The 23,950-nt window shown below is 34.3% G+C and overlaps 5 protein-coding genes, 1 long non-coding RNA gene and 2 other non-coding genes across 9 annotated transcripts; 5 read left to right on the top strand and 3 right to left on the bottom strand.

Annotated features, from left to right (window-relative positions):
- Positions 1 to 1,131: 1,131 nt before the first annotated feature.
- LOC106451475 lies at positions 1,132 to 3,867 on the top strand. Its single transcript, XM_013893405.3, has 7 exons — positions 1,132 to 2,030; positions 2,360 to 2,599; positions 2,676 to 2,765; positions 2,846 to 2,995; positions 3,071 to 3,195; positions 3,354 to 3,483; positions 3,565 to 3,867. Exons 1-7 carry the CDS (start codon positions 1,560 to 1,562, stop codon positions 3,688 to 3,690), a joined length of 1,332 nt encoding a protein of 443 aa, XP_013748859.2. The 5' UTR covers positions 1,132 to 1,559; the 3' UTR covers positions 3,691 to 3,867.
- Positions 3,868 to 6,067: 2,200 nt separating this feature from the next.
- Positions 6,068 to 11,122, bottom strand: LOC106409429. Of its 2 annotated transcripts, none has more exons than XR_007324887.1 (10): positions 9,966 to 11,122; positions 9,754 to 9,874; positions 9,359 to 9,516; positions 9,166 to 9,256; positions 8,902 to 9,059; positions 8,690 to 8,804; positions 8,354 to 8,543; positions 8,164 to 8,257; positions 7,840 to 8,042; positions 6,068 to 7,194 (listed from the first exon to the last, which is right to left on the bottom strand). It is a non-coding gene; the product is annotated as an uncharacterized LOC106409429 (long non-coding RNA). The 2 variants fall into 2 exon arrangements; XR_001282058.3 differs by having other exon boundaries at positions 6,069 to 7,194; positions 9,736 to 9,874.
- A 582-nt stretch (positions 11,123 to 11,704) lies between these two features.
- On the top strand, positions 11,705 to 12,923 carry LOC106453680 (probable LRR receptor-like serine/threonine-protein kinase At1g53420). The gene is made up of 4 exons (XM_013895902.3): positions 11,705 to 12,089; positions 12,174 to 12,292; positions 12,367 to 12,577; positions 12,658 to 12,923. Exons 1-4 carry the CDS (start codon positions 11,951 to 11,953, stop codon positions 12,897 to 12,899), a joined length of 711 nt encoding a protein of 236 aa, XP_013751356.2. The 5' UTR covers positions 11,705 to 11,950; the 3' UTR covers positions 12,900 to 12,923.
- A 39-nt stretch (positions 12,924 to 12,962) lies between these two features.
- On the top strand, positions 12,963 to 13,451 carry LOC125588753 (probable LRR receptor-like serine/threonine-protein kinase At1g53420). Its single transcript, XM_048760491.1, has one exon. The coding sequence runs from the start codon at positions 12,963 to 12,965 to the stop codon at positions 13,449 to 13,451; it is 489 nt and encodes a 162-aa protein (XP_048616448.1).
- Positions 13,452 to 13,453: 2 nt separating this feature from the next.
- On the bottom strand, positions 13,454 to 15,789 carry LOC106451474 (ubiquitin domain-containing protein 1). Its single transcript, XM_013893404.3, has 4 exons — positions 15,531 to 15,789; positions 14,787 to 14,909; positions 13,810 to 13,929; positions 13,454 to 13,734 (listed from the first exon to the last, which is right to left on the bottom strand). Exons 1-4 carry the CDS (start codon positions 15,565 to 15,567, stop codon positions 13,670 to 13,672), a joined length of 345 nt encoding a protein of 114 aa, XP_013748858.1. The 5' UTR covers positions 15,568 to 15,789; the 3' UTR covers positions 13,454 to 13,669.
- Positions 14,155 to 14,226, top strand: TRNAC-GCA. The gene has a single exon. It is a non-coding gene; the product is annotated as a tRNA-Cys (tRNA).
- On the top strand, positions 14,500 to 14,571 carry TRNAC-GCA. Its single transcript has one exon. It is a non-coding gene; the product is annotated as a tRNA-Cys (tRNA).
- A 2,706-nt stretch (positions 15,790 to 18,495) lies between the features above and the next one.
- Positions 18,496 to 20,388, bottom strand: LOC125588330 (glutathione S-transferase T3-like). Its single transcript, XM_048759627.1, has 3 exons — positions 20,312 to 20,388; positions 20,074 to 20,124; positions 18,496 to 19,620 (listed from the first exon to the last, which is right to left on the bottom strand). Exons 1-3 carry the CDS (start codon positions 20,386 to 20,388, stop codon positions 18,774 to 18,776), a joined length of 975 nt encoding a protein of 324 aa, XP_048615584.1. The 3' UTR covers positions 18,496 to 18,773.
- Between the last annotated feature and the right edge of the window lie 3,562 nt (positions 20,389 to 23,950).

The following is a 23,950-nucleotide window of genomic DNA, read 5'->3' as shown; positions in this document are numbered from 1 at the left end:
TTTGGATTTTTTATTATATAATAAAAAATAATTTTAATTTTACTGGGCTTGCGAAGTGGATTTATATTATTTGCTTCCAATGTAAAATGTATTGATTAATGAGCCCGTGAAAAGGTGTTCATTATTTAATGGAATACTGGGCTTCGCTAAACAGCCAAAATTTCGTCCAACTTAGGTCAATCTATATCTCTTTTTCATTACGATGTTCGTATTTTCCAAAAAGAAATTAGATAAGCCAAAGCACTAAAAAAGTCTTCTTCTTCTTTCTCTCTCCCTGTAAACCTAATTCAGCCGCTCTTTCTTTCTCCTTTTTAGTTTTTTTCATCATTTTTTCTTCATAGTTCTTAAATTTATAAACAAAAAACCACAAACAATTAAGAATAAATAGGATTTTACACAAACTAACACTATACAGAATTTTTTCAACATTCTGCGTTTTTGACTGAGTAGAAAAAAGTCACGAAGAACCACCCCGTCCAAAATCTCTACACTGAGAATAAAATAAAATTTTTACAGAATCTACATTGGTTAATTAAACAAAACAATTTTAAAATGAAATACATAAATTATAAGTTCATATAAGATGAGAGTTACGGGTTATTATTGTCCAAAAAAAAGAGGGAGTTATGGGTTCCATGAATATATGAAAGAAATAAGAGGTTACAATATACGTAACAGGTAGAAATATGTTTAGACGTAGTTATAAAAGAGTTAGGTTTATTTTTTTATAGTAGGTTATGATTGAATAATTGTTGAACTGAACTAATATCAACTGGACATGTTCCTAATTTAATAGTATCGATTATTGTCATTGTAATGTTGAAGCTTGTAAAAAGCTTTATTGTTCTTGAAAGATATTGAACCATAAACCACATTGTGGTGGTCTATCGGTTTCTACTAAATCATGAGTCGCCATGTTGGTGCAAGTCAAGAAAAAAAAAATTCTCCATTGCAAAACTACTAGATTTTCATTTCATGTGGCTAGAAGGTATAGGTCTCTAACTCCCACATAAAATAACCAAACTTACATGTGGATAGGCCCTGGATGAGATTAATCGATTAGGTCTCAATCTGGCGGATAGTCTTAATTAATCAAAAAGAAAATACTGAACCATTAGAAGAAAAAAAAAGGCCTGTTTTCGTGAAGAATAATCCTTAACTTCCACCTTTATTTGCAAGATGCCAATAACTGCGACTGATAAGGGTAACAAATCCTCAAAACACTTGTTGTGTTTGAATCTTTGTCTGTCTTTGTTTATTTAAAACCCTCTGTCCAGGTCAGAAGCTTCCTGGATATTATCATCTCAAACCTCATCGACTTGTGTGCTTCTTCACTTTAAAGTCCCCTGTCGCTTTACTTCCATGGCATCCTCAAAATCCAATTTTTCGTACTCACCACAATAAAATTTTAAAATAAAGCTCCAACCTTTTTTTTTTTTTTTTTTTTGTGGGTCTCAGTTCTCAAACCCTAATTTCAACTCTCAATCTCACCCTCATCCTCTACACTCGCTAAAACCTCCACCCTCTGTTGCAAAGTTTCATCCTTTTGAAGAAGACAAATGTCTGTGGAGAGATCTTTAGAAGCGTGGGAAGAGGTTCAGCGACACGGGCAAGACTTAGCCGACCGACTCGCTCAGGGCTTCACGGGCTTGATTCAAATCAACCCTCCTTCGTTTCCGTGGCCGAGCCATCAGAAGCTGAAGCTATTCGATCTCGAGTTCTCTCCTCAGCCCATCAATGGCGGCGTCGAGGCTATTCTCGTTATCGGGAACAAGATTGGTCAGATTGGCCAGGCTGGTGTTGATTTCGGCTCCGGGTTGAACGTTATGGTTCATCAGTTCTTCAGGAGGCTGCCCTTGCCGTTTAGACACGAGGATAGCGTGTCTGTTTCTATGAGCCGTGGAGTTTATGTAGACACAAAAGATGAGTCGAGGCTTTCTAAGACAGATACTGTCTCCTCTGCTGCTATGTCTGAGGAGAGGGTGACAGAGTTTGATTTGAGTACTGCTGCATTACTTAGGAGATCAAAGGTACTTACTTGTTATGATATTTTCAAAGGTTACTAGGAGATGGTGTTAGAGATTTGAGTATGAAACATATGCTAAGATTTGGAACTTAGATGCAAGAAATCTCTAGGCGGTGGTTAGGCTGTCTTATAGAGGATTATTGTCTAGGCGAACAATCATTTCTTTTTATGCGCCCTTATACCGATTTTGAGAACACTGTGGTTGGTTATTGAGAATTTTTGAAAATGGGATTTAGTTGAACTATTGATGTTGTGAATCAAGTTACATTGGAGTTTCTTGGTTTGGGTGAAATTTTGTTTACAGATTAGAGTTTTTGTTGTATTAAATTGTAGGGAACGGTTGAGTTTTCGACAAGTTATGAAAGTAGAACAAGTGGTATGGAACATTCGTTAGCAGCCAGGGGAGATCTTTGGAGAGTAGAAGCTTCTTCATCAAGTTCAGCTGCTAGAGATGACAGTTCCTCTCTCTTTCTTCTCCAGCTTGGACCGCTGCTGTTTCTGCGCGATTCAACTCTTCTTTTGCCCGTTCATTTATCAAAGCAACACTTGCTCTGGTATGGTTATGATAGAAAGGTATGCTTAGTTCTCATAGTCTTCACGTCTGAAGTCTTTTTTCCATTGTAATACTTATATGGTAACCTCTTTTCAGAAAGGTATGCATTCGCTTTGTCCAGCTTTGTGGTCAAAGCATAGAAGATGGCTTATGATGTCAATGATCTGCCTCAATCCTTTAGCTTGCGTGAGTGTCTTCAATCTCAAAACTCCTCCTTTGACTATAGCTATTCTTAGATAGTGATACTAACTCGGCACATGAAACAGTCATTTGTAGATTTGCAGTTCCCAAATGGGCAGTTAACGTATGTCTCCGGTGAGGGATTAACAACAAGTGTCTTTGTTCCTTTATGTGGCGGTCTTCTTCAAGCGCAAGGTCAATATCCAGGAGATATGAGGTTTAGTTTCTCTTGCAAGGTTAGGTTTAATAACACTATTGATCAAGTATTGTTCAAGAGCTTGAAATAATCTGTTTGTCTCTTGATGAAACAGACTAAACAAGGAACAAGAATCACACCAATGGTGAACTGGCCTGACAAATCGTATGGAGTAGGTGTTTCTCAAGCCTTGGCTTGGCGTAAGTCCGGTCTCATGATGAAACCGGCAATTCAACTTAGGTAACATCAAAACTGGTCTCTCTCTTATCCAATGTTCAAGAGATCGTTAGGCCGTGGTTAGATGTCTTATAGAAGATTATTATTTAGATGGACGCCTAGACCGATTTTTTTTAACAATGCTCTTATCTAACAACTCACTAAAACTTATGGAAACACAGTGTGTGCTCTACGTATGGTGGAAGCAATCCCGGGACGAAAACCGAACTTATTCACTCGTTGAATGATAACATCAACATGATTTGTGGCTGTGCAATGACGGCTCATCCTTCAGCGTTTGCATCTGTCTCTGTAAGCTAATCTCTTTGTTGTTCTGTAACCGTTCTTGTTATTGTTCTTATTGACTCTTGTTTTGGTTTGTCCTTTTTGCAGTTTGGTCGGTCAAAGTGGAATGGGAACATTGGTCGGACCGGAATAGTTGTTAGAGTTGATACTCCACTTGCAAGTGTTGCTCAACCTTCTTTCTCAATCCAGCTTAACAATGCTTTTGAGTTCTGAAGTAAACTTGTTAAAAGAATGTTTTGGCTTCACGATGTTAAAGTTGTATATAGTAAAAAAAATTAGAACTCAGTAAACCAAAAGAGAATTAACAAAGAAATTCTATAGTGGCAGGTGAATGTTGAAGTTGTAAATTAAACCACAAAACAAACTTCTTATGATATTATGTGTTCTTAATTCTCTGCACACATACTTTAGCGTGTGTTCTTAAACAAAAGTATTGGCCTTTAACCAAAAAGATTAGCAAGAGAGTTTTGACTTTGGCACTGTTCTTAGCTTCGAACTAATGTAATACGAGATACCTCTGTTTTACTCTAAATCTCATGTTTTATTTATAGAAAGTATTCAAATATATATCTCTTCTGTGATAACTGGTTCAAAATTGGACGTTTATATAATTTATACATGGGTATTATGAATGATTTACAAAAAAAATATGTGTTAAGTTTTGACACATTGCAAATCTAATTTTATATCCATTGGTTGTGAACTTGTGATTAAAAAATATTTTCACACATTTAAAGAAAATAATTTCAAATGATGAACTAATGTAATATTTCTTTCTTTGACAACTTGTTAATTTGTTATATAAGATCTGCTATTTCATCACAATTTAATGATTGAAATGTGCTTATTCAGTAAACAATCTCCAAAATTAATGTTGATTTTGTTACTTATCCTTTATATATTTTGTAGATATTGCTCTCGACAAGATAAGAACTATTTAACATTTAATTATACTAGATCCTTTCTCCGCGCTACGCGCGGATAATATATTTAAATTTGTTACATTTATTATTTTTATTTGTATGTGAATTTTTGTATATTAAATTATATATACTAATTTTTAAATTTGATTTTTTTTATATTTTTAGTTTGAAGTAAGTATTTCTATTTTATGTAACACAATTACCTAATAAAATATGAAGAATTAAGTCCGAGATTTGAAAGTTATGTAAAAAAATATAATTATGTATAGAACATAAATTATCTTAGTTTTAAAGATCGGAATCTCATCTCGAATAAATTCACGAAAAGAAAAAGTACTCCAATAACCTAATTAAAATATAAAACCCTCTTTTTTTTAAAAAAAAAAAGCGTATTTAATAATATTTTGTTTACATGTAATAGTTGAAAACTGACAATTGAATATCGATCTAGAATATTACTTTAATATATCTAATGGTAAAATATTAATTGTAATAAACAAATTTTGAATTTTGTAGTATTACATGAATTAGAAGTCTTTAAAATTTAAAATCTATTTTATTAACATAATATATTTTTTATTCATTTATTATTTTGATGTTACAAAATATTGCTTTAGTTTTATTTGTATATTAATTTTTTAATAATTTAGTTTCTATTTAAGTAATTTTAAAATTATCAAGAATATAATATATTTAAAATTATTTATTTAAATATATCCAAATATGATGTCTCATTTTTATGTGTGTTTGTGTTAAGCATATTTAATTTGTAATTTGTATATTTAATAACTCCTTGTTGCGTAACGTTCTATGGTTTTAATAAATGTGTTTTCATTTCATTTTTATCACTAATAACATGATTTTTTAGTGATGAGTGATAATCTATTTTTTAACGTTATGTATTATATTTTATCGTATATTTTCTAACTCTTCATGCTGTCATTTTTTTTAGAATCATTTTAATTAGATAATAGGTTTAAAGATGTAAATAAAACTGTGTATGTTGTAGATTTAGACTTTTTAGTGTAACTGACCACTATCAATTATAGAAATTATATTATGATTTTATTTTACTAAATATTTCTTTCTGTGTATATTTTTTTTTTAAACTGTCATTTAATATATAAATTTAATCAATTACACAATAATTTACATAATTTAGTTGGTGACACAATATCCAATAAATATAAAGTTACATTGAAATATTAAAACAATTTATATAGTGAAACAAACAATATTTTTAAACCATTATATTATAAAACAATGGGAATACTCAAATTAAATTGAAACATTAGAATATTAAGAATTAGAAAAGCTGAAATCTCAACGTCGATAATTTATGTCGGCCATGCCTTAGACCATCTTCAATGTATTCCTTTATTTCTCTGTAAAATATAGAGGAATTTCATAATAGAGATGGATTTGTCTCCGATGTATTTTTCTATTTTCTCTCCTAAAAAAGAATATTTTTGATATATTCTTTTCTAAGTTTACAAATAATATTTTTTATTTGTGAAAGTTGAAAACCAGCCCAATTTATTTTAGTATTTTATAAAATTATGATATTATTTACACTAAATATTTTTTTACAAACTATTATGTATATAAAAAATATAATTATATTTACATAAATAATATATTTCACTAAAAAAATATTTTCGGTTATAATTGTTTAAGTAAAAAGTTAAAGAATCATTTTGTAAAAACAAATAGAGGATGTGACATGGTAAAAATATTGTTTCTCATTGGTCGATTGTTTTCACCTACATATACACTCTATCTGAGGCTTATATCCTTCTTTTATTACTTGTTTGATAGTCTTAATTTTTTGCTTTTTTATGTTGCATTTCATGTTTTTGGTTTAGTTTTATTGTGAAATAATAATGAACTATTAGGTTACGGAATATATTGTTCTTTAACTGTACTGACGTTGAATTGACTAATTAATAATGAATAACTTGGTTTTTTTCTTTTTTGTTGGATGTCAAATATATTTGACTCACATTTTTATAGTGTGCGATTAATAAAAAAAAATGATTTATTTGTTTTGTGTATTTTTTTCCTACCTGAATGTAGACTTTTTATTTTAAATATCATTCATTATCTTCTTCATCTTTTTCCCTGCAAATTTATCATATTTAGGTCAGGGATAGCTGTACATTACTTTGTTTGAAGTGGCTTAGATGAATAGATTTTGTAATAAACTTCAATATCTATGTTCAAGTGTGATGTATTTTGAATAAGCATCAGTCTAGGAGTATTTATTTTTAAAAAATTTGTTATCCAATGAAACCGAAGTATTTTTAATTTAACGTTTGTCTATATCTAAGGTTCAATATCTATGTTCATAATTTCTACTGTTCTGAAACTTCACGTAACTGGCATTCTAACTTGTAACATGCTTCAACCAGCTTTTGTTTTAGGTTGGGTGCAACAATGGCCGTGGTTGCTTGAATGTTGTTGGTTTTAGTCTCGTGTGGTTGAAAATTGGAGGCGTAAACTGGTTGATTGCATAATTATTTATTAATTGTTCTCAGTGTGTCACTCATTAGGTTGCCCTGATAACATAAATGTATCAAAAGTTCAATACCGACTTCGACTTAACCACAACTCTAAATCATTTCAGACAAAGTCGACATTTATTACACAAATTTGTTCTCTTTTACTCCTGATAGAAGAAGCAAATCACAAATGGATGTGCTTATTAAGCAGAAGTTGTTCCAGCTTTTGCAGAGATAGCTCCAGCTTCTGTCAACATAGGAACCAACATACCATCTCTGTACAGGTTGGTCCGCTACAAAAACAAAGAAAATCACAAAGATTTTGGTTTAGAGGTAACACAGAGAAAAAAATCTTTTAAAAATTTGAAAGAGAGTTTAGATCCCTCTGGTGAGCTGAATCAGTGTAATATACTCATCTGAGTGTTATGGTCCCAGAAACATATATGTGAATTAAAAATATCTTTAGAAGCAACACAGAACATTTTGAATGTGAGCAGAACCTATACAAAAGAGCAAACAGAAAACCTAAACTCGAATCTCCAGAGAAAGCAGAGAAACATTCTAGAGTTTTTTCATGAACAAAACCTATACATGAACCTGTAGGGGCAATAGAAAAATCCGAAATTTTCTTTGTCCTCAGAGAACAATCAGAATTTGCAATTTAAACAAACAAAAAAAAAAGAGAGATTTTCGATTATGTGATCAAGAACAGGACTACACTTGCTACAAAGAAAAAAACCTAACCTCAAATTTCAAATACACAAGCAAGAGAGCAAGCAGAACAAACACATACAATAAAGATCAAACAAAAACCAAGACTCGAGTTGCGTCACAGAAGGCATAAATCTATTACAATAAATGTGTTCATAATTTATTCATAAAGCAAAACACCCCCAATTATTTATTATTTTATAGCATATAAAAAGAATTAGGCTTACATAAGAACCCTTTAGTTGACACCATTGACATCTTTGAGTGGGGAGCTTCGTTGACACCATTGACACCTTTGAGTGGAGGTTCACCTGAAATGGAGTGGCGATCACAAAAGCTCTTCAATCTATCAAATGCATCCTCCAAAGTTGGAGTATCCATGTCAATAGAATGCCTCAACCATCACAGTTCTTCAGAGTAAAAGCAATCGCTAAACCAAACCAGCGCACAACATATAAGTTGTTTTGTTAAAATTATCAAACAGAAAAAATGATTGTCTTTACAGATAGACCGCTAAACCTTGGACATAGATAATGAATATTGATTAATACCAGGTAAAAGGACGGGGTTTTTCTCAGTAGCTATTTTTTCACAAAAGTCTTTATCATCTTAAATGTCCACAAAGCATGATAAGTTCAGCTCGGTCTGCGTGTAGAAAACAGAGCAAAATTTAAAGAAGACAATTATAAAAAGAAGGTTAGAATAAGTTGTAGATATGCATATATAGTAATGATAGAATACCCAAAAGAAGGTGCATGCTTCAGGTTTCTAGTCAAATCAAACTCAAAGCAGTGAAAGAGACAAACATTTACAACAGAGGCAGGCATAGGTGCAAGCTTTCTCTGAGGAAATATGCGGGAAATGGTGAAGGTTTTGTGGTTTGAAGTGAAATTGAATTCGGTTACTTTGAGCTGGAAGGTGTAGGTATTCCCTACAATATCAGCAAGGGATTGAGGGAAATCAGTATCAACCTTAGCATCAACACTGACCCTTGCAAAGCGGGAAACATCATTATATACAAAATATATTCACATCTTTTGCAAAAGTTAATAGGTAGTGCTCGATTAAAGGTTATACCACAATTTGTGCAGCTTCAGAAGCTTGAATGTTTGTAAGTTTAGCAACCTCCATATCAAAAGCTAGGAAAGCCGCTGAATCAGTGTGGTCCGACAGAGACAATGCCACCCTGTAGCTGTTGTCAAGAAAAGAATAAATCTTAGTAATTTAGCCTCTGGTAATATATGCCACTGGTTTACAATATGCGGAAGAGACAGTTCAAAGCTTTTTACCTGAGGAAAGCCACAGCATTAGCAAATCCCATTTGGTAGCCAATATAATTAGGCAGCCAATATAACACCAACCATCATTTTGCTGAATTCCGGTCACTTTAGCCGTGCACAGAATCAAATCCAAATGTTTCATTGTATAAAAAATCGAATCTGGTTCCCTTTTTGAATGGCATATCAAAATCAAGAATTAGATAAAGAACATTAAATGTTTTCATTGTGTGCAAAATCGAATCCTACACAATTGGCCTCAAATTTAACTCCCACCTAAAGAAATTAAAGTTTGGTGATTGCCCCAACAAATGCGACAAAAAGAGCTGCATCAGTGACGTCTTTTGCCGCCATCTGCACTGGGAACCTGCATATTGGAACTTGAAGAATGTGTTAACTTAATCACCAATTTCTAAACTCAATGTATGCAGACTATACATTAAACGAATTCTAGTGAGGAAAAAATTACCTGACGACACCTACATTGTCATCATTGCATCCGTCGCAGCTGAAAGATGTGAATCCACGAAACAGCTTGCGCGAGCACATAGAACAGGAGATATAGCACCACCATCAATTGGTTTTGTCAATATCAGCCACCTCAGCTTTGCAAATGAACTCCACATCCTAAGGGTAACATAAGTAAAATACATTATTTAAATACTATGATCTGAGAACAATGAAACAAAATTCATTGGAGAGTCTTGACAATTTAAAATCTTATTCAAACTGCAGCATTTATCAGATAATTGTAAGCAAAAGGAAAGAATAACAAAAAAAATATTTTCAAGGGTTTGAGGGTGGTGCAGTGGCTTGTGCGCAACATGAGATTTTTTAGAAGTAGACCTTATTAAGTGGACGTACATGTGGGGTTGAATTGAGAACATAGCTATTAAGCTCCTGGAGCGTGACTGACTTAAGTTCCTTAACACCACCATACTTGGAAGTAGTTGAAGAGGAGCCAGCAGCCTCGCCTCCACAAAACCTGCATGACTTTTGACCAAATTATTTGTAACCAAAGAAAGACCAAACATATTCATTTTCATTACTTACCAAGATTCATTTTCATTACTTACCTCAAGAAGAACATTCTCGTGACAGTTTAATACCAACTGATCAAAAGTCTTCCCTATCACAGTCACTAAACTTGTGTCTTCCTGCAGACTATATCTTTCATACTCTACAACTGGCATTGACCCGCAAGTCCTGAACAGAAATTTTAAAATGCAAATTCAATACAGATTAGTTTGTATATATATTTGAAAGAAAAAGGATAAAATATTGTAATTTTTTGCTTAGTCGTGGATCTGATCTGAAAATACTTGAAGTTCAGGTTGTTATCAAACACAGTAACCTGTTTAAGAAATCAATACATTGATCCACAATTGCTTGTAGCTTTGTTATGAGTAGATAACAAAGCGTCAATCATGCGTCAAGCATCAGAAACTTACAGCTGTTTTGTTCGCATCATCTATTCTCAATAACGTCAAGAATGGCATCGCAAGGTTCTCAATTTTATATAACAATATATATAAACATTAGCTGCAAACAAAAATGTACACATGAAGAGAAAATCTAAAGAACTAACAATATATGGGAAGGAGCTCGTTGCCGTTTGAGCATGGCTCACAAAGAACACATAATATTATAAAGTTTTATGAGTTTATTGTTTGAGCTTTTATTAGACATATTCTAATCAGAAATTTAGATCCTTTATACCTGAAAACCCCCGATCCGGTCTTCCTCCGTCAATATTATCGTTCAGATCGTGTACCTTTTGACGGCAACATGAGCCGCATGGGGGAATCGTAATCAGATCTTCTCTTCTTTGTGTTGGAATTTCCAGATTCAACTTTTATCGGAGAAGATTTATTGAGTTGATCACAGAGTTTGTTGACGTTTCCTTCGATCCGTCCATGGAGATGAAGGCGGGTGAAGCTGAGACCACGGACCAGTGTCGCAGAACCAAAAAAAAAAATACAGCTTGTATATAGAATAGAGGAGAAGCTGAAGCATGAGTGATCATAGAATTAGAGATGATGATTAATTGAAGGAGGAGGGAGGAGATAAGTCATAAATAGGAGTGGAAAAGTCACGATATACAAAAACGGAGAAGATGACTTGCTGGCGTCGTGTTGACGATGACGTGGATCATCAAAATTGTATGATTGGTTGATTAAATTGGCTGACGTGGATAGGCTCAATGGAGCCCTTATTCCCTTTTTAGTATTGTATTGATGTTACACATCTTAAAAAATATTATAACTATACAATGCAAAGATAGTAAAAAAATAGCAAATCTTTTTGTTAATTAAGATATAATTATTAGTTACTCATTTAGGTCAATAATCATTATGTTTCTTAAATACGTTACTCTCCTTTAAATATTGATGATATACTTATTGCATGCTACTTTCGATACATGAATATCTGATTTAGTTTATTGGCCAAATCTCCAAAATAGCACCTTTTTAAGTTTATATCACAAAAATAGCACTCAATAACTAAAATGACCAAAATAGCACATTTCTAAGTTTATTTTTTGAAAATTTTAATTTTTTTATTTTTCAAAATTTGAAATCTTATCCACAAAACTTCATTTCTCAACTCTAAACCCTAAACCCTAAACCCTAAACCCTAAACTCTAAACTCTAAACCCTAAACTCTAAACCCTAAACCCTAAACCCTAAACCCTAAACCCTAACCCTTAAACCCTAAATCCTAAACCCCACCCTTTAACTCTAAACCCTAAGTTTGTGACTTTTGATAAAACATTAAGTGCTATTTTTGTGACTTTTGACCTTGAGTGCTAGTCTGGGAACAAAAACTTGATTTAGTGCTATTTTTATCTTTTTCTCTAGTTTATTTCCTAACTTAATTTCCGATTCATAATACTAAGAATAACAATCTAAATTCTAATGTAAAAAAAAAAATAGCCAAAAAGAATTTGCCGTTTAATCGGTTTCTCTCGACTTCCTTCTGACTCTTTCGTTTCTTCTTCTCTGGTTGTGCATCATCTGCAACGTTGTCCACCCTAGAAGGTACAACGGAGTTGCAGGTTATGGTTTGCACAATTGTGAATGCTGCTGTCCACGGAGCTGCAGTTATGGTTTACATAATTATGATAGTTCTCATATTTATTCTAATTTATATTGTCTGCAAAAGACGTAGCTTGAGATCCAAGACTCACGTGGAAGGAGGTACTCACGAGTCACAGACTAACATTTAAGCTTATATATATAATAGTGATTGACTTGTGTTTCAAAATAATGGTTTTCTCTCAGAATTCAAGAGTTTAGATCCTATGATCAACTCTTTCTCGCTGAGGCAAATCAAAGCAGCTACAAACAACTTTGATACTGCAAACAGGATTGGAGAAGGTGGATTTGGTCCTGTACACAAGGTAAAGAAACCAAAAGAAAGATTACAACTACAAAAAGATGTTATAAAGGAGTTTTGTTTGCATTATGACTACAGGGAAAGTTGCCTGATGGAACAATAATCGCGGTGAAACAGCTTTCTACGGGATCAAAACAAGGGAACCGCGAGTTCTTGAACGAGATTGGTATGATCACAGCTCTGCATCACCCAAACCTAGTCAAACTATATGGATGCTGTGTTGAAGGAGACCAGCTTTTGCTAGTCTATGAGTATGTGGAAAACAACTGCCTTGCTCGAGCATTGTTTGGTGAGAGATCCAAACATTACTAGCTCCTCAGAAAACCATGTTCAGAAATTCCATATAGATTAATATTTTTGTTTTTCAAGGTCCTCAAGAAACTCAGCTGAGATTGGATTGGCCAACAAGGAGGAAGATCTGCATTGGTGTAGCGAGAGGACTAGCATATCTCCACGAGGAGTCAAGGATAAGGATTGTGCACAGAGATATCAAAGCTACCAATGTGTTGTTAGACAAGGAAATGAACTCGAAGATATCAGACTTTGGTCTTGCCAAGCTTAATGAAGATGACAACACTCACATTAGCACTCGAGTTGCTGGAACATTGTAAGTCAAATCAATACCATTATATCATTTGAAATCTGATTATAACATCATTTTTTGCAGTGGTTACATGGCTCCAGAGTACGCGATGAGAGGTCATTTGACGGATAAAGTTGATGTATACAGCTTTGGTATTGTAGCTCTAGAGATTGTTCATGGAAGAAGCAACAAGATAAACCAATCTGCATCCAATTACAACACTCCCTACGTTATTGACTGGGTGACAATCTTGAGGGAGCAGAACAATCTGTTGGAGCTGGTGGATCCGAGACTAGGATCAGATTACAATAGAGAAGAAGCATTGACCATGCTTCAAGTGGTGATACTGTGTACAATTCCTGATCCGAGTGATAGGCCATTGATGTCTGAAGTGGTGAAGATGCTGGAAGGTAAGAAGATGGTGGAGTTGGAGAAACTTGAAGAAGCTTCAGAGTATAAAGAGACAAAGAGACTTGAGAACATGAACACTATGAAGAAGTATTATGAAATGATAGGGAGCGAGACTAGCATGACCATGACCATGACCTTGACTGATCAAACTACCTCGTCAAAGCATTAATATCAAGATGAAACCCCAAAAGCCTGTCTTTAGAGTTTCAGTAACAATCTGAGTTCTTAGGTACATGTCAGAGTGAGACAAGTGGGAACGTTTTTCAAAGTGTTAAATAGACAAAAGCAGAGGATCCTAATGTAACTACTTTCACACAAGATTTACATTTTTTTTTGCTTTGGCTTCTCACTTTCTTTTGGTCTTTTCGAAATGGTATTGATCCTTAATCAACTCTCTTCCACCAAGTTGGTAGGCTCGCTTAGAACATACTTAGGTAGGTCATACTTAGCACCTGTAGGATAAAAGAATATGTACTAGTTAGGAGTATGCAACAAAGAAAAATCACTGAGGCAAGTGAATATTTGACCTCTCTCGTCATAGCAGGTAGTGAGATCATTGTTCTGAACAATGACTCCTGCGCTATCCACGATTGTTTGCGCAAGAGATATGTCAGCTTCAGCAGCAGCTCGAAGTGCGTCCCATATCTCTGCGATTAGAGAGTTTAAGATACAAACATGTTGATAGATCAGAAGCAAATAGCCAAAGAGACAACACAAAGCAGATCATTTTTTTTTTCCTGACAAAAGACATCTATGGTGTCTCTGATTTGTCAGTGATTATAATGACACAATCTAACTGAAGTTCCTTAGCTGAGCTGAGAATGGTTCAAAACGTGACAACTCTCAACCTTATGTAAAGAAGAACAAAAGAAGGGTCCTTAGCTCAGTGGTAGAGCAATTGACTGCAGATCAATAGGTCACCGGTTCGAATCCGGTAGGGCCCTTTAAAAACTTATTTTTACATTCCTTTCCAACATATAACATCATCCCTTTCCAACTCTACTCCTATACCATAATACATAATCCTGTTTTTGTATAACTTATCCCTAATCAACAAAAGGGTCCTTAGCTCAGTGGTAGAGCAATTGACTGCAGATCAAAATTTTCCTTTTTATCCTCCCTCACTTCCCTCCCCTTTATACAAAAACCTTTAACTAAATCAGCATTACATCATTTAGATAATCTCTATGTGTGCAACTCATCACTAGAAAACAAAAGGGTTCTTAGCTCAGTGGTAGAGCAATTGACTGCAGATCAATAGGCCACTGGTTCGAATCCGGTAGAGCCCTTATTAAATTCCTTTTTCTTTTACTTCTCATCCCTTCTAATCACTAGTACTACCGCTTTTCTACAGACCCTTCAATTTTTTCTTTTCTTTTTCAAAAAAGGGCTAATACTAATCCTAACAAACACTTCATTTTCTTTTGTATAAAATGAAACCACACCACTCAAAAAAAAACACAAACAAGGCAAGCTGTAGAGATAAGTAAGGAATCAATTTTACCTTTCGTACCGCCATAGTGAGGAGCAGTGTCCCAAAACTCTTCTCTCATTTTCACAAGCTCAGCTTTACTGATCGGTTGAGTATGCTTCCACGGTTTTGGCTTCCTAATTTTCTTCACTGGCCCTGTCAACAAACAACGAGTTATCTATCCATTCTGCTGCCATAATAAAACTCTTAAAAAGAAACAAAGCCAATCTCCATCTACTAAATCTAAGTGCACCATGATCAAAAACATATGATGAACTCATCATACTTGTGCTCAATTAAGGATTAAAAGGAAAATTAATTTAGCCTCATCGGCTTCGATTCATCAACCAACACTTAGTGTCTTTCCATAGGAGGACGCCAATTAAAATGAGGATGATACTCATACTACTAAGTTAAACCTTCCAGATGAAGCCGAGCTTGCTCACACAACAATGTTATGTGTTCTAAGATCTTTCGCATTACCAGGTTATGCAAGCATATATATATATATATATATATTCACATAGACATGAACACAAACATACATCTAAACAAGTAGCTTTGTCTGAAAACCCTTAAATCGGAATCAAAACTTGACAGAAGAATCTAGGGTTCATCTTATCGATGGGAGCGAGAAAATAACATCTAAAAATAGAAAGTCTGCATCTTTTTTATCTTCTCTAACGAAACATAAAGATGATTCCTTTTCCTGCCCAATCCAGCTAACAAAGCGATAAACTAAAAGAGATTCGAGGAGATGGTAGTGTAATCTCTCACCTTCTGCTTGCGACTGTGTCGATCCAGCACAACCCATTTGTATGTTCTTGCTTCAAGTACCAAAAGCCTCCCGGTATGATTCAGACAAAACCCTTCGTCGAAGCCAAATCAAAGTCGTACACTTCCCTTTCAAAAATGAGATTTTTTTCGAATCTTGAGACGAAGGAGAAAAAGAAGAAGAAGAAGAAGACCGAGTTGAAGACGACGACGATGATGAATCTCGGTGGTGTTAATGATTGAGACATTGTTTTTGTGATGTTTGTTCGATAAATAATAAAGGAAAAAGTGGTGGTTTTGTTTTGGCTTCGCTGTCTTGTCAATTAAAGTGGGGGCGGGGCACACCTTCGAAGGTTCTCTAGTCACCAATCCCTTTTTGCCATGTCATCGTAATCATTCTTTGATAGCGATCATGGGCCATTAGCTAATAAGTTGAATCATACTCCCCTCTGTTTTATTAAGATAAAAAAATTTTAAAAAAATTTGTTTCGCAAAAAATTTTTTTTTATGTTTTCTATATAAAAATTGTAAATTTCAATAAATTTAATTGGATTTGTTAAAAGACTATTGGTTAAAAAACATTGAAATTTGATAATTAAAAAAATAATCTATGATTCTTAATATGTGTAAAAACACCAAAATATTCATCTTTAAGAAACGGATGAAGTATAACACAACTTAAACATCACTTTTAAAAGTGGCTGCTTTATTTAATGAAGCAGCTTGTTACTTAATTTTGTGCATTTTATTCTCTGGAAGTGTGGTTGGAGTTAGATCTTCTTTCTTAGATGATTACTCTCAGATGGAAGAAAAAATGATCTTTAATCTTTACACTTCACGACAACAAAAAAGTGATCTACTTTCTTATGATGCTTGCTCTCAGATCAGCTAATTAAACACCAACATTAAATTCACAAAAAAAAAACTAAACAAAGTTTGTTACCCTTCTAACAAGATAATGAACTAAGACCATCTTTAACCCCAAAACCCTTTTTGAGATCCTTAAGAAAATTTTAATAATAAATTAAACCTTAAGTGGGGTTAAGGATCTCTATTAAGAAACTTCCATTTTTAGCGGTCCAATGGAGGTTTCTTAATTCGAGGCTCTTAAAAAAATTAATAACTTTTTTTAATAAAATTTATTTATTAAATAAAATATATTAAAAGATAACATTTAAAACATAGATTTAAAAAAAACATGAAAATATAGATTAGTACAATAATCGAGAATAATTCGAAAACAAACTTCCGAACTCAGTTGATGTCTTCATTATGTCCAAATTTATGCCATATATGTTCAACCAAATCCGCTTTCAGTTGTTGATGCTTATGTTGATCACGAATTCTACTTCGAGCACCCATCATATTGGCGATATTTGAAGGGATATCCGTTTGAAAATCGAGATCGACATGTGAACTTCCGGGGTCGTCTCCGTGTTGGAACTCCGAAAGATTAGACAGAGTATATCCATCTCGTTCATCTTCCACTATCATATTATGGAGTATGATACATGCTCTCATAATATTCCCAATTTTGCCTTTGTCCCAAAAAAGTGCCGGGTTTTTAACAATTGCAAAGCGAGCTTGCAAGACTCCAAAAGCACGCTCGACATCTTTTCGGATAGCTTCTTGGTGTTTAGCAAATAAAACCGCTTTCGGCCCTTGTGGCTCCCGAATTGATTGGATAAAAGTAGCCCATTTCGGATAAATACCGTCGGTGAGATAGTAAGCCAAATGATACTCCCTTCCATTGACATAGTAAGTGACTGCCGGAGCGTGACCTTGTATTATATCATCAAAAACAGGTGAGCGGTCAAGAACATTGATATCATTTAAAGTACCTGGCGGTCCAAAAAACGCATGCCATATCCAGAGATCAAAAGAAGCAACCGCTTCTAAAACAATTGTGGGTTTTCCGGAACCACGTGAATATTGCCCTTTCCAAGCGGTGGGACAATTCTTCCACTCCCAATGCATACAATCGATACTTCCTATCATACCGGGAAATCCACGGAACTCACCAACTTCAAGTAGACGTTGAAGATCAGCCGGTGTTGGTCTTCTTAGGTACTCTTCACCGAATAAATTTATTATTTCTTCGACAAAATGTTCCACACATGAACGAGTAGTTGTTTCACCGAGTCGGAGGTATTCGTCAACAGCATCAGCGGCGTTACCGTATGCCAAGACACGAATGGCTGCTGTACACTTTTGAAGTGGAGAGAGACTAAGCCGGCCGAGAGCATCTTCCTTTTGTCGAAAGAATTCAACTTCATTGGAGAGTCGATCAACAATACGCATGAACAATGGTTTGTTCATTCTGAATCGCCGTCGGAATAGATTAGAAGGATATGTTGGGGTTTCACTGAAATAATCTTCCCATAAACGTACATTGCCTTCTTCACGGTTCCTTTCGATGTGAACTCGTTTTTTTCTCTTTTTTTTTGGACTTCTTGATCACCATGATTAATGGCTAAACTATCGAAAGTTTGATCAAAATATTGATCAACATACCGATCAAAATATTGATCAAAACTTTCACCATCTTCTACATCAAACGTATTATGGGATGAAGATGCCATGTGAATAGTTTTGGTGAGGAGAGTGTGATGGTGAAGAGAAAGAGAGTGTTTTGGTGCGAGAAAAAGAGTCGGTGATCAGATGAAACTTGTTGGTGAAAAAATACTTCATGTCTCAATACTTTATATAGAGAAGGAGAGAAGCATAAAGTTTCGTGACATATAAATTATATATATAAATCTGCATAAGCAACATAAAAATCTCGTGACTTAAAGTTACATACAGACAAACATAAAGTCCACAAACAGACATATCACAACTGTAATCTCGTGACTTCTCTAGTGGCATTGTGTCTTCCCGTGACATGTTTAACCAAACATCTCGGGACTTCTCTCTGCAATCTTGTGACTTCTCTCTGCAATCTTGTGACTTCTCTTGACTCTCTGTATACAATCAGACAGAAGCATCAAACAAAAACATACAGAAAGAGATGCAATCGTAAATGGACACAAGAAGTGGTCAAGAGAACTGATACATGAAACTGATACATGAAATCGCAAACAGACAGATACATAAACATCAAACAGAAACTGATACATGAAGCACATACAACAGAACATCAAACCGATACATGAAACAGAAACAAGAAATATGAAACATGAAACAAAAGCATCAAACCGAAACATCCCATTAAGAAACATTTAAACATGCGACAGAACCATCATATTATGGAGCATCCAGCATCTCTGTAAGAAGCTTACTCTTCAGTGCTTCTTCTTTTTCAGAAAGTGGTTCTTTTTTTGTAATGAGACTGTCAAGCAGTCTCATTTTGGAAACTCTCTCTGTCAAGACAAGGTCTTTCTCTTTAATTGAGCACAACTTGCCAAACTTCTCATCAGCCTCCTTATCTACTATTGGTTTCTTTGCAGAAGCTGCTTTCGCAGCCTTAACACCAGCAGGCCGTTTGGTAGGTAGATTATCGACATTGATAGTAGCTTGAGAGCTTTCTGTTTCTGCTCCATCCTCGCATTTTCTCTTCTTAGCGCTTCCACCAAGCTTACTACTAGCATGCTCACACCATTTCTGGTCATAGCGGAGCTCCTCCCAAGCATGGTGAAGGTTGAATTTAATCTTCTGATCATTGAAGAAAATTTCATGTGCGAGTTTCACAACATCACTCTCACTCTGACCACTTGTTTTCTGTCTTGTCGCAGCCGCATAGGAACCACAGAACTTGCAGACAAGATCGTTGATCTTCTGCCACCTTTGCTTGCATTGAAGAGCTCCTCGCTTATCTCCACTTTCCACCTTCGGACTAGCTGCATAGTAGGCTGCAATGCGGTTCCAGAATGTGCCTGCTTTCTGCTCATTGCTCACGACAGGATCCTTACTGGTGTTTAACCAGGCGCTTATGAGCACAAGATCATCAGAAGGAGTCCATTTCTTTCTTTCTTTGCGCTGTGTAGATGACTCTTCACAGAAACTTGAAGTTTCTGTACATTGAGTGCTGAAGACAGGGACTTGTGATGAGCTCTCCCAAGGAAACGATTGAGGAATGACACTATCTTGTTGACTGGTCAGAAGGTCAACAAAATTCGTGTGATCCATATTGTAATACGGAAGAGCAGAGAGAAGGAAGAAAAAAGAATATGAAAAGAAAGAGCAGAAGCTTTTGTTGGAATATGAAAAGAAAGAGCAGAAACTTTTGTTGGAATATGAAAAGATAGAACAAAAGATTTATAGATGAAAAGAGAAGATGCGGTTAGATACGGGAGAGTAATTGTCTTTACTCTTTCTCAAGAGAAGATTTGAGCTGAGAAGACATGTAACTACCATATTTATTACCTAACCACATCCTATTACAACACTAAAACAAGCATTCATCACAAAGCATTCATTAAACTAACCACTTGCGGCAAGCATTCATCACTCTACCTACTAACCACTAACCCAAGCATTCATCCTAACTCTAACAAGCATTCATCAGTCGCAAGCAAGAAATTAAAGTCGATTTTTGCACACATACCTCACCCACAGTTTGCACTGAACTTCAAAAAAGAACTCCTTCCGATTGTGACTTCAGTCGGAGGACCTCATGTCCAGAGCTCAAACTCCCTGTCATAATTAACAAGACAATCAACTTAAGATCAAACAATATGATAGTCTAAACCAGTTTGCTAGCTAACAATTAAATTGAAAACACAAGAATGAAGTGAGAAAGTTAGTACATACACGGGAAGTCATGGGTTTGAACCATTCTTCACTCGGAGAAGACGAGAACCGACAGAGCAGATGCGGTGGGCTCCGAGAGAGTAGTCGATTGTGGTGGGTTTCGATCCATCTTCTAACGGAGACAAGTCAGAGGAGTCGCGGTTAGGAGACAAGACGGAGGAGTAAGAGGAGTCGCGGTGAGGAGACAAGACGGAGGAGTCAGAGGAGTCACTGTGAGGAGTCTTCGTGAGGAGACAAGACGGAGGAGTCAAAGGAGTCGCGGTGAGGAGACAAGACGGAGGAGTCGCGGTGAGGAACGAGAGAGGCGTCGATTGTGATGGATTTTAGACCCTTCTTCCGACGGAGAAAACAAGACAAGACGGAGGAGCCGCGCTGAGGACCGAGAGAGTCGTCGTCCGTGGTGGGTTTCGATCCTTCTAATCACGGCAAAGATGGAGGAGCCGTCGAGTGGACCGACAGAATCGTCGTTTCCATCGTCGGTTTCGATCAGTCTCTTCTCGCGGAGAAAACAAGAACAAAACAAGAACGAAAACAAGAAAGAAAGAAATAAAAGAAAAAGAAAAAAAATACAAATAAATGAGCAGCTGACACGTGTTTTAAAAACCCTTGATATTTTCGGTCACCAAATCAACCCACTAAGGATCGATTATCTAGCATTTATTTGTTTTCCATTTAATTAAATCAACATTAATGCTTAAGGATCTTGTTAAGGACCACAAATATGAAGCGTTAAAGATGGTCTAACATAAACAAAGAATATAACATAACACAAGAAAAGCTACATAATAGTCTTCTTGGTCCAATCCCCTACACTATATTTGCGTAGTGATTTTGTCACATGTCTTTTCTACAATCAATTTCACAAAACAAATATGACATGACTATTGAAATTGATGATATATCTTATAGCTTAATATGACATGGACAATTACATTTAATCTTAATTTATATTTTTGGTAAACTTTTTAAAATATGGTAATAACTCATATATTACATTTAATGTCAATTTATATTTTTTAAATTTTTTTTAGAATATGAGAATAACTCATAAATCATCATTAAAATAAATATATTCAAATATGGCATTATAAATTTCGAAATATAATTTAATTATATATTTTTAAATTATACAATTTTATTACTAAAATTTTCAAAAATGTATACAATTTTTTTAGAAAATTATAAAAATTTAACCATAAAATCATTATTTTCTTATATATCTACAAATTTTATAAATATTGTTTAATTTTAATTTTTGGTAATTATGCAGCTTTTACAAATTTATTTAATATATTTAATTATATTTTTGGTAAACTTTTTAAAATATGGTAATAACTCATATATTACATGTAATGTCAATTTATATTTTTGAATTTTTTTAGAATATGGGAATAACTCATAAATCATCATTAAAATAAAGATATTCAAATATGACATTATAAATTTCGAAATATAATTTAATTATATATTTTTAAATTATGAAATTTTATTACTAAAATTTTCAAAAATGTATACAATTTTTTAGAAAATTATAAAAATTTAATCGTAAAATCATTATTTTTTATATATCTACAAATTTTATGAATATTGTTTAATTTTAATTTTTGGTAATTATGCAACTTTTACAAATTTATTTAATATATTTAATTAAAATAAATAGATATAAAATATAATTTTAAATATATACATGCATATTCTTAAATATAATTTTTTTATGTTTAATTAAATCAAATTTATATTAAAATATTGATACGAAAAAGAAAATTTACAATATTAATAAAATTTTATTTTAAAATATAATTTATATTATCTGTTAAAAAATATTTTAAATTTTTTTACTGCACATGGTGCACGAAGACACCTAGTATAACCAAAACGCACAACCATGAAACTCTTCTCTCGTACCTCCAAGCTTCCTTTTGTCTTCACCTCTTCTGAAGTATAATCATCCCAACAAAGGCAATTATACCAGTCACCACACCAATTAGAAGCAATATCATTATACACAGATTCCATTCATTAATGTCGTATCCACTCTTCATAAGCGACCCACATCCCGCATCGAGTGATCATCCATACTCCATAGTACCTGTAATCCCGAAGGCAAAAAACCATATGATATATGAATCAAACCAAAAAAATGTAATGTTTTTTTGTATGGGCCTTACTTTTGAGCATTTTCAATAATAAATGCTTGCAAGGCCCACTGGATAACACAAATCAGCTATGATGTTCATAGCTTCACTATCTTTATGTTGAGTTGTAACAAGTGTTAAAACCACTGGAAGAAGAACAGAAACTGCAAGACTCCAACAGTTTGTCAATTTATAACATCATATATATATATATATAAAGTAGACTTTTCTCTCTTTTTATGACATGTGGAAGAGGAGTTTGTTGACATGTGTCCTCTTTTTTTGTTTTTCTACATTTTAGATCCTTCTTCTTTTAGACTATTGCAATTTGGTTCATTATTTTCGAATTATGCACTATCTAATCCTTCTCACACTAACTATCATCATTTGAAGTTTGATAATCTATTTTATTGTTCAAAAAATTGCAAAACGAATAAAAAAATAAGTAAAAAAATATAAATGTATTTTAATATTTAATTTATTCACTGCTAAAAATAACATAAACTTTCGCTACTTTATTATTTTTTACTATTTTCTATTATTTCATTTACAACTATATATTTATCTTAATATCAACCAAATTAAAGAAAAACACATAATCTAAACATAAAACCTCCATAATCATAGAGAAAAAAAATACCAAAGTAACACTAACTCAATAAAGGTCCAGAGCTCAAAGGCGATCAAGAACGAAAATTAACTTATCCCACTTTATCATTAAGTGTCTTGGCCACAACAATCAAAACTCAGAAAAATGTAGAAAGATAATCTTGAGATAAAGCAATCACTCGAACACAAAGGAGCGTGATCAAGACCAATGCAAAGAACCAAGAAAGCGGGTTAGAGGAAAAATAATCAACAAAAGGCTAAAATCACCACGAAGCAGGAAGATACATACATAACGAACGATAAAGACAACCACCAGCTAAGAGGTAAGAATCACCTCACAAACTGAACAAGCACAAACAAGACGTCTATGCAAGTGAAAAACCACAAAACTCTGGATAGAAGTGACCAAAGCTCCAAGAGACTAATACCACACACTTATACTAAGGGAAACAAGGGAAGAAGAGAACAACCTGAGTGAGGGAGAACGGAAGCCAACCCCCGAGAAACCAGAGCCCAGACTTGAGACCATAAACAATCTTCAAAATCTACAGAGCATATTCGGAGGAGAACACTATCCAAATCTGGAGTGGCAAACATGGCGAAAGGGAGAGTCACAGAGACTCAAGCAGCCATAAAAGTTGCAACGAGATGAGGGAACATATATGGAAGGGTAGACAAAACGAAATCATTCATTCGCGTAGCCGTCCTCGAGCTATAGAAGTCAGATCACCAAAAACTATATCTTGAAAACTAAGACGAGAAGGGACTATCGATGGTAAGCCAACGACGAGGAAAACAACTTCAAAGACGACTAAACTCTGACCAAACCCAAGGAGATGCAGTTCCTAACATGAGCCGAAATCTAAGGAAAAAGAGGAGAAAAAGGTGAGGAAAAACAAAAGCACATATGTGAGTCTTTTTCGGTGA

The sequence above is a fragment of the Brassica napus genome, chromosome C6, assembly GCF_020379485.1.
Source record: "Brassica napus cultivar Da-Ae chromosome C6, Da-Ae, whole genome shotgun sequence".
NCBI classification, from domain to species: domain Eukaryota; kingdom Viridiplantae; phylum Streptophyta; class Magnoliopsida; order Brassicales; family Brassicaceae; genus Brassica; species Brassica napus.
The sequence above is the reverse complement of the archived record's forward strand: the minus strand, read 5'-3'. Positions and strand labels throughout refer to the sequence as shown.

Coding starts and splice junctions, on each gene's coding strand:
- LOC125588753 (XM_048760491.1), top strand. CDS start 12,963: ATGGCTCCAGAGTACGCGATGAGAGGTCATTTGACGGATAAAGTTGAT.
- LOC125588330 (XM_048759627.1), bottom strand. CDS start 20,388: ATGGATCGAAACCCACCACAATCGACTACTCTCTCGGAGCCCACCGCA. Junction 20,125..20,311: donor TCGGTTCTCGTCTTCTCCGA/GTGAAGAATGGT, acceptor CTCCGACTGAAG/TCACAATCGGAAGGAGTTCT. Junction 19,621..20,073: donor CAGTGCAAACTGTGGGTGAG/GTATGTGTGCAA, acceptor CCTTCTGACCAG/TCAACAAGATAGTGTCATTC.
- LOC106453680 (XM_013895902.3), top strand. CDS start 11,951: ATGGTTTGCACAATTGTGAATGCTGCTGTCCACGGAGCTGCAGTTATG. Junction 12,090..12,173: donor CAAGACTCACGTGGAAGGAG/GTACTCACGAGT, acceptor GTTTTCTCTCAG/AATTCAAGAGTTTAGATCCT. Junction 12,578..12,657: donor CCTTGCTCGAGCATTGTTTG/GTGAGAGATCCA, acceptor TTGTTTTTCAAG/GTCCTCAAGAAACTCAGCTG.
- LOC106451474 (XM_013893404.3), bottom strand. CDS start 15,567: ATGGGTTGTGCTGGATCGACACAGTCGCAAGCAGAAG. Junction 14,910..15,530: donor GACACAGTCGCAAGCAGAAG/GTGAGAGATTAC, acceptor GTTTGTTGACAG/GGCCAGTGAAGAAAATTAGG. Junction 13,930..14,786: donor TCACTATGGCGGTACGAAAG/GTAAAATTGATT, acceptor CTCTAATCGCAG/AGATATGGGACGCACTTCGA.
- LOC106451475 (XM_013893405.3), top strand. CDS start 1,560: ATGTCTGTGGAGAGATCTTTAGAAGCGTGGGAAGAGGTTCAGCGACAC. Junction 2,600..2,675: donor GGTATGGTTATGATAGAAAG/GTATGCTTAGTT, acceptor ACCTCTTTTCAG/AAAGGTATGCATTCGCTTTG. Junction 2,996..3,070: donor GGTTTAGTTTCTCTTGCAAG/GTTAGGTTTAAT, acceptor TTGATGAAACAG/ACTAAACAAGGAACAAGAAT.